Raw genomic sequence first — 9,294 nt, 5'->3', positions numbered from 1 at the left:
TTCTGGAGAAAAGTTCCGTGGTCAGATGAAAGAAAAACTAAGCTGTTTGGCCACAATACCCAGCAATATGTTTGGAGCAGAAAAGGGGAGGCCTTTAATCCCAGGAACACCATACCTACCGTCAAGCATGGTGGTCATAGTATTATGCTCTGGGCCTGTTTTGCTGCCAATGGAACTGGGGCTTTACAGAGAGTAAATGGGAGGATTACCTCCAAATTCGTCAGGACGACCTAAAAACATCAGCTCGGAGGTTGGGTCTTGGGCACAGTTGGGTGTTCCAACAGGACAATGACCCCAAATACACGTCAAAAGTGGTAAAAGAATGGCTAAATCAGGCTAGAATTAAGGTTTTAGAATGGCCTTCCTAAAGTCCTGACTTAAACGTGTGGACAATGCTGAAGCAACAAGTCCATGTCAGAAAATCAACAAATTTAGCTGATTAAAACAAATTTTGTCAAGAGGAGTGGTCAAAAATTCAAGCAGAAGCTTGCCGGATGGCAACCAAAAGCGCCTAATTGCAGCGAAACTTGCCAACTTAGAATTTATTGGCAGCAACACATTGCATAAAAAATGGGCACAGGGGCATTTTTACCACCGTGTTACATGGCCTTTCCTTTTAACAACACTCAGTAAACGTTTGGGAACTGAGGAGAACCACATTTTTAAGCTTTTCGGGGGGAATTTTTGCCCATTCTTGCATGATGTACAGCTTAAGTTGTTCAACAGTCCGGGGTGTCCGTTGTGGTGTTTTAGGTGCCACACATTTTCAGTGAAAGACAGGTCTGGACTGCAGGCACGCTGTTGTAACACGTGGCTTGGCATTGTCTTGCTGGAATAAGCAGGGGCGTCCATGAAAAAGACATTGCTTGGATTGCAACATATGTTGTTCCAAAACCTGTATGTACCTTTCAGCATTAATGGTGCCTTCACAGATGTGTAAGTTACCCATGCCTTGGGCACTAATGCACCCTGACGGCGATAGATATCTACATATATCCATATTTAAGAGTTATTTCTTTATATTCATAGTCATATTTGAAAACAGCTAGTGTTTTTCCATTTGTTCTCTTTTTGGTTGTCCGCTAGTAAACTGTGTGTGTTAACCTTGAAGCTTTAGGAATGTAAGGAGTAGCTATACTCCCTTCTTATCTCTTCCTGTCCCAGGCTAAGCAGAACAATAGATATGTGTATTCGTTCCGGTGGGTGGGGGCGAGAGAGAGATATTGAAGAAGACAGCGCTTCCGTAAGGTTTTCAGATCAACTAGGCGACGCGATTGGAATGTGTTATTTTTAGGTTGGTCTCTCCAAAGCTTTGGAATAAATTGCAAAATACCTATTCTGTTCTGGGTTATCATTTAAAATCAGCTTATGTGTCATCGAAACAACTTGGGATTGACCAGCAACTTAAATTCCCTTGGAGGAACATCTGGTCCAACGCAACAACCCCCATACCATTACAGATGCTGGCTTTTGAACTTTGTGCCGAGAACAATCTGGATGGTTCTTTTCCTCTTTGTTCCGGAGGACACGACGTCCACAGTTTCCGAAATATATCCATATTTAAGAGTTATTTCTTTATATTCATAGTCATATTTGAAAACAGCTAGTGTTTTTCCATTTGTTCTCTTTTTGGTTGTCCGCTAGTAAACTGTGTGTGTTAACCTTGAAGCTTTAGGAATGTAAGGAGTAGCTATACTCCCTTCTTATCTCTTCCTGTCCCAGGCTAAGCAGAACAATAGATATGTGTATTCGTTCCGATGGGTGGGGGCGAGAGAGAGATATTGAAAAAGACAGCGCTTCCGTAAGGTTTTCAGATCAACTAGGCGACGCGATTGGAATGTGTTGTTTTTAGGTTGGTCTCTCCAAAGCTTTGGAATAAATTGCAAAATACCTATTCTGTTCTGGGTTATTATTTAAAATCAGCTTATGTGTCATCAAAAAAACTTGGGATTGACCAGCAATTTAAATTCCCTTGGAGGAACATCTGGTCCAACGCAACAACCCCCATAACCATCACAGATGCTGGCTTTTGAACTTTGTGCCTATAACAATCCGGATGGTTCTTTTCCTCTTCAATCCGGAGGACACGCCGTCCACAGTTTCCAAAAACAATTTGAAATGTGTACTCGTCAGGCCCCAGAATACTTTTCCACTTTGCATCAGTCCATCTTAAATGAGCTCGGGCCCAGCGTTTCCGGGTGTTGTTGATAAACGGCTTTCGCTTTCCATAGTAGAGTTTTAACTTGCACTTAAAGATGTAGCGACGAACTGTAGTTACTGACAGTGGTTTTCTGAAGTGTTCCCGAGACCGTGCGGTGATATCCTCTATTACATTTGAAAGTTGGAAGTGTTTGATGAGCATTCCTCAACTTTCTCAGTCTTTTTTGCCACTTGTGACAGCTTTTTTGAAACATGTTGCTGGCATCAAATTCCAAATGAGCTAATATTTGCAAAAAACAAAGTATTCCAGTTTGAACGTTAAATATCTTGTCTTTGCAGTCTACTCAATGGAATATAGGATGAAAAGGATTGTATTGTTTTTATTTACAATTTACACATTGTGCCAATTTCACTGGTTTTAGGGTTTGTAGAAGCTAGCATAACTATTTCCGTAGTTAGCTTTTACAGCTAATACCGTAGCACGCCGTGTTAGTACGCTAGAAAAAGAGTTCCTCGGAGTTCGTTCTTTACAATAACAATGTGGCTACAACTTGGTTACTATACAGCAGGGGTGCCCATTACGTCGATCGCGAGCTACCAGTCGACCGCGGGGGGTGTGTCAGTCGATCTCCAGCCAGGCTTTAAAAAAAAAATAGACCTAAAAATGAGTGATCATCAATCTTCACCAAGACGTCACTTAAATGACATTCACGGTACCGGAGGGTCTTGTGAGATGACGCTGGCTGCTGCAAGATCATTATTATGAAAATATGACCGAGAGGAAGGCGAGAAACATTTTATTTCAACAGACTCTCGCGCCGTACCTTCCGTCAAAACTCTAAAGGCCGACTGCACATTTCCTATCTTCACAATAAAAGCCCTGCTTCATGCTGCCTGCGCTAACTAAATACAGAGCCTCGGAAAACTGGCGTGCACAAGCGATCCCTCAGAAAGCTGGCGTGCACATCACTTGTGCACGCCAGCTTTCCGAGACTCTTATTTTGTTAGCGCAGGCAGCATGAAGCAGGGCTTTTATTGTGAAGATAGGAAATGTGCAGTCGGCCTTTAGAGTTTGGACGGAAGGGACGGCGCGAGAGTCTGTTGAAATAAAAAGTGTTTCTCGCCTTCCTCTCTGTCATTTTTTCATAATAATGAACTGGCAGCAGCCAGCGTCATCTCACAAGACCCTCGGGTGCCGTGAATGTCAATCAAGCAAGCTACGGAATTTGCCGCCAATGTTTTTCTTGTAAAGTGTATGGAAGCTGGATGAATTAGATGCCAAAAACCAACCACTTTCATCTGGTATTGTACAGAAAGGACAACTTTTTTTCTCCTCCATTTGAAAATGTGGGCGTTATCATCATTACTGTCTGATTCCAATCAATGCAAGTCATCAGAATCAGGTAATACACCAACTTATATTCTTGTCTTCGTGAAAGAAAGACATCTATGTGTGTTACACATGCTTGTATTATCATTAAACACATTTAACTTGTTTACAAAAATGTCTCTTTCATAAATAAATAAATATAAATGATATATATAAATGAGGTAGATCCCCTCGAGTTGGTCAATTGAAAAGTAGCTCGCCTGCAGAAAAAGTGTGGGCACCCCTGCTATACAGGTTAGGGAACGCAAACACTCAGCATCAAGGGTTGGAATTGGGGGTTAAATCGCCCAAAAACTATTCCCGGGCGGGGCGACCGCTGCTGCTCACTGCTCCCCTCACCTCCCAGGGGGTGGTCAAGGGTGTTGGGTCAAATGCAGAGAATATTTTCACCACACTTAGTGTGTGTGTGACAATCATTGGTACTTTAACTTTAATATATTGTGGTGAACGCTTTTTAAATAAACAACAAGCACATTTCTATATGCTAGAACAGGGGTCGGGAACCTTTTTGGCTGAGAGAGCCATGAAAGCTAAATATTTTAAAATGTATATCCGTAAGAGCCATATAATATTTTTTAACGCCAAATACAACAAAAGTAACACCAACATGTCTCTTATTCTTTTTAATAAGATTTTTATTCTGAGGTTAACCCATAATAATTAAAATACTTGGGGCGGTTTAGCTCGGTTGGTAGAGTGGCCGTGCCAGCAACTTGAGTGTTGCAGGTTCGATTCCCGCTTCCGCCATCCTAGTCACTGCCGTTGTGTCCTTGAGCAAGACACTTTACCCACCTGCTCCCAGTGCCACCCACACTGGTTTGAATGTAACTTAGATATTGGGTTTCACTATGTAAAGCGCTTTGAGTCACTAGAGAAAAAGCGCTATATAAATATAATTCACTTCACTTCACTTCACCATTAATGCAACTTCATGAACAGTTATGGTAGAAAATGATGCATATATTATCACACAACTTTTATGCTTAAGGGCTGTTGCTATAAATATTGTCATTTGTGCTGAAGTGCTATTTTTCTTTGTCTGTGCAAAACTGGCAATCCAAAAGATTGCAAGCAAGTCTGGTATCAGTGTCCAAGAACGGCCGGCTGACTGCCAAGGCCGGAGACCGCCGTGACGCGGACAGAGCAGAGAGACAAGGCGATATCACCAGCGTCAACACGTATGCATTTTTGTATAGTCATATATTGTGTCTAACTGGAGTTGTGGAGATTACCCCCGTCCCTCAGCGACAGCCTCAGTGATGTAACCAGGGACCTCCCAAATAAATAGAGGAAGCACACAGGCTGGACAATTAGAACGTAGTTTGGATCTGCCCAAAACACATGTCTCCTCATTGAGCCAAATTGAACTCTGTCTCTGCATGATTCCTTGCTTCTTGTCTGTTTAATAGATTTCATCAGTGTTTGAACCTGACGGATTACCAGCGGATATAATGTAGAAATGTAAGCAAAGATTATTTATCCGAGAGCCAGATGCATAGGTTCCCTACCCCTGTGCTAGAATGTGAAGAAAAAACAACTTTTGTCTTCTAGTCTCTCATAAGGATGGGTAGGTAAAATCCCCCCCCCAAAAAAGTGCATATTCACTCTAAATGTAAGGTAATAAATGTAAGTGTGAATATACTAAATGAAGTGGGTGCTGGTATACCTTTGAGAGCAGCCAACAGGATGCTGTTGTCTGTGGCAGCTCTAGTCCGACTACACAGTTCTGGAAGCAGCTTCTGCCACCACAAGGCCTGCAGAGATTGGTCAAGACAGAAGAGCTTCAGGCATCATGTTCAACAAGACTTAAGGCTGTAATGCTGCATCAACAGTATTGAGGAAAGGGCGTGAATACTTGTTTATGTACCGTATTTTCCGGATTATAAGGCGCACTGCCGATGAATTGTCTATTTTTAAATCTGTGTTCATATATAAGGCGCACCGGATTATAGGGCGCATTAAAGGAGTCATATTATTTTTTCTTCTTCTACAAACCCTGTTTCCATATGAGTTGGGAAATTGTGTTGGATGTAAATAAAAACAGAATACAATGAATCCTTTTCAACCCATATTCAATTGAATGCACTACAAAGACAAGATATTTGATGTTCAAACTCATAATAATTAACTTAAGATTCATGGCTGCAACACGTGCCAAAGTAGTTGGGAAAGGGCATGTTCACCACTGTGTTACATCACCTTTTCTTTGAACAACACTCAATAAACGTTTGGGAACTGAGGAAACTAATTGTTGAAGCGTTGAAAGTTAGAATTCTTTCTCATTCTTGTTTTATGTAGAGCTTCAGTCGTTCAACAGTCCGGGGTCTCCGCTGTCGTATTTTACGCTTCATAACGCGCCACACATTTTCAATGGGAGACAGGGCTGAACTCCAGGAGGGCCAGGAAAGTACCCGCACTCTTTTTTTGCGAAACCACGCTGTTGTAACACGTGCAGAATGTGGTTTGGCATTGTCTTGCTGAAATAAGCAGGGGCGTCCATGAAAAAGACGGCAGCATATTTTGTTCCAAAACCTGTATGTACCTTTCAGCATTAATGGTGCCTTCACAGATGTGTAAGTTACCCATGTCTTTGGCACTAATGCACCCCCATACCATCACAGATGCTGGCTTTTGAACTTTGCGTCGATAACAGTCTGGATGGTTCGCTTCCCCTTTGGTTTGGATAACATAATGTCGAATATTTCCCCAAAAATTTGAAATGTGGACTCGTCAGACCACAGAACACTTTCCCGTTTTGCATCAGTCCATCTTAGAGGATCTCCGGCCCAGAGAAGCCGGCAGCATTTCTGGATGTTGTTGATAAATGGTTTTTGCTTTGCATTTTAGAGCTTTAACTTGCACTTACAGATGAAGCGATGAACTGTATTTAGTGACAGTGGTTTTCTGAAGTGTTCCTGAGCCCATGTGGTGATATCCTTTAGATATTGATGTCGTTTTTTGATACAGTGCCATCTGAGGGATCGAAGGTCACGGCCATTCGATGTTGGTTTCCGGCCATGCCGCTTACGTGGAGTGATTTCTCCAGATTCTTTGAACCTTTTGATGATATTATGGACCGTAGATGTTGAAATCCCTAAATTTCTTGCAATTGCACTTTGAGAAACGTTGTTCTTAAACTGTTTGACTATTTGCTCACGCAGTTGTGGACAAAGGGGTGTACCTCGCCCCATCCTTTCTTGTGAAAGACCGAGCATTTTTTGAGAAGCTGTTTTTATACCCAATCATGGCACCCACCTGTTCCCAATTAGCCTGCACACCTGTGGGATGTTCCAAATAAGTGTGTGATGAGCATTCCTCAACTTTATCAGCGTTCATTGCCACCTTTGCGCAACTTCTTTGTCACGTGTTACTGGCATCAAATTCTAAAGTTAATGATTATTTGCAAAAAAATATCAAATATGTTGTCTTTGTAGCATATTCAACTGAATATGGGTTGAAAAGGATTTGCAAATCATTGTATTCTGTTTATATTTACATCTAACACAATTTCCCAACTCATATGTGTTATGTCCTGGGTTTGTTTGGCTGCCAATGAAACTGGTACTTTAAATGGGACAATGAAAAAGGAGGATTACCTCCAGATTCTAAATGACAACCTAAAAATCATCAACCCGGAGGATGGGTCTATGGCACAGTTGGGTGTTCCAACAGGACAATGACCCCAAACACAAACAAAAAGTGGTAAAGGAATGACTAAATTAGGCTAGAATTCAGGTTTTAAAATGCCCTTCCCAAAGTCCTGACTTAAACGGACGCACTGTTAGTTGAGGTATGCAGTATGCACAATATATACAATACACAAAAGTACTTTGTTCGCAAAATATACGAACATCCCCATCCTTGATTTGAGATATTTAAATATTTCCTGGTTTCAGTTTGTGCAGTGCGAGGTTATTTTGACCTGGGACATTTCTCAAATACACATAAAGGCTTAACAAAATACAAAACAATACTCCCCACACAAAAAATAAAGTGGCATCCCTCCCAGTTGGCACACTTGATACGTTGATACATACCATGTGTGTATCTTGCAAGTGGTGATTGGCATAGGCAATGATAGCCTGGGGACATCTGTCCAGCAGCTGTTCAATGCTGTAACCGTACTGCCCCCTCCTGGTCGCGCAGAGAAGGTGCAGGCTGAAGCCCCATACGTTGTTTTCCGACAGGCTTTCTAACAAAGGTGTGACTGAGGTCACAGACAGAGATGGACCACAGAGGAGGGACTGTCGGGAACACACACACACGGTGAGACAATATCGGTCCATGAACATAATGCTGTAGCAAATATGTTTACATCAATCAATCAATCAATGTTTATTTATATAGCCCCAAATCACAAATGTCTCAAAGGACTGCACAAATCATTACGACTACAACATCCTCGGAAGAACCCACAAAAGGGCAAGGAAAACTCACACCCAGTGGGCAGGGAGAATTCACATCCAGTGGGACGCCAGTGACAATGCTGACTATGAGAAACCTTGGAGAGGACCTCAGATGTGGGCAACCCCCCCCCCTCTAGGGGACCGAAAGCAATGGATGTCGAGCGGGTCTAACATGATACTGTGAAAGTTCAATCCATAGTGGCTCCAACACAGCCGCGAGAGTTCAGTTCAAAGCGGATCCAAGACCGCAGCGAGAGTCCCGTCCACAGGAAACCATCTCAAGCGGATCAGCAGCGTAGAGACGTCCCCAACCGATACACAGGCGAGCGGTCCATCCTGGGTCCCGACGAGCGGTCCATCCTGGGTCTCGACTCTGGACAGCCAGTACTTCATCCATGGTCATCGGACCGGACCCCCTCCACAAGGGAGGGGGGGACATAGGAGATAAAAGAAGAGAAGCGGCAGATCAACTGGTCTAAAAAGGAGGTCTATTTAAAGGCTAGAGTATACAGATGAGTTTTAAGGTGAGACTTAAATGCTTCTACTGAGGTAGCATCTCGAACTGTTACCGGGAGGGCATTCCAGAGTACTGGAGCCCGAACGGAAAACGCTCTATAGCCCGCAGACTTTTTTTGGGCTCTAGGAATCACTAATAAGCCGTAGTCTTTTGAACGCAGATTTCTTGCCGGGACATATGGTACAATACAATCGGCAAGATAGGATGGAGCTAGACCGTGTAGTATTTTATACGTAAGTAGTAAAACCTTAAAGTCACATCTTAAGTGCACAGGAAGCCAGTGCAGGTGAGCCAGTAGAGGTATATATGTATGTATATATGTATATAAAGGTATATACAGTACAGGTATATATGTATGTATATATGTATATAAAGGTATATACAGTACAGGTATATATGTATGTATATATGTATATAAAGGTATATACAGTACAGGTATATATGTATGTATATATGTATATAAAGGTATATACAGTACAGGTATATATGTATGTATATATGTATATAAAGGTATATACAGTACAGGCGTAATGTGATCAAACTTTCTTGTTCTTGTCAAAAGTCTAGCAGCCGCATTTTGTACCAACTGTAATCTTTTAATGCTAGACATGGGGAGACCCGAAAATAACACGTTACAAATTTACAAGGTGTGTTTATAGAAATCTGCGTTCAAAAGACTCCGGCTTATTAGTGATTCCTAAAACCCAAAAAAAGTCTGCGGGCTATAGAGCGTTTTCCGTTCGGGCTCCAGTACTCTGGAATGCCCTCCCAGTAACAGTTCGAGATGCTACCTCAATAGAAGCATTTAAGTCTCACCTTAA

At 42.2% G+C, this 9,294-nt stretch overlaps 1 protein-coding gene across 4 annotated transcripts in view; it reads right to left on the bottom strand.

Annotated features, from left to right (window-relative positions):
• The window catches only part of hps3 (HPS3 biogenesis of lysosomal organelles complex 2 subunit 1), a 76,790-nt gene that overhangs the window by 1,017 nt on the left and 66,479 nt on the right, over window positions 1–9,294 (bottom strand). For all 4 annotated transcript variants that reach the window (XM_061883828.1, XM_061883829.1, XM_061883832.1 and 1 more), the window contains 2 exons: window positions 7,588–7,794; window positions 5,217–5,304 (listed from right to left, as the gene is read on the bottom strand). In XM_061883828.1, coding sequence (XP_061739812.1) covers window positions 5,217–5,304; window positions 7,588–7,794 — 295 coding nt within the window. The remainder of the gene's footprint in view (window positions 1–5,216; window positions 5,305–7,587; window positions 7,795–9,294) is intronic.

The sequence above is a fragment of the Nerophis ophidion genome, linkage group LG22, assembly GCF_033978795.1.
Source record: "Nerophis ophidion isolate RoL-2023_Sa linkage group LG22, RoL_Noph_v1.0, whole genome shotgun sequence".
NCBI classification, from domain to species: Eukaryota; Metazoa; Chordata; class Actinopteri; order Syngnathiformes; family Syngnathidae; genus Nerophis; species Nerophis ophidion.
This window is presented reverse-complemented; position numbering and strand designations above follow the sequence as displayed.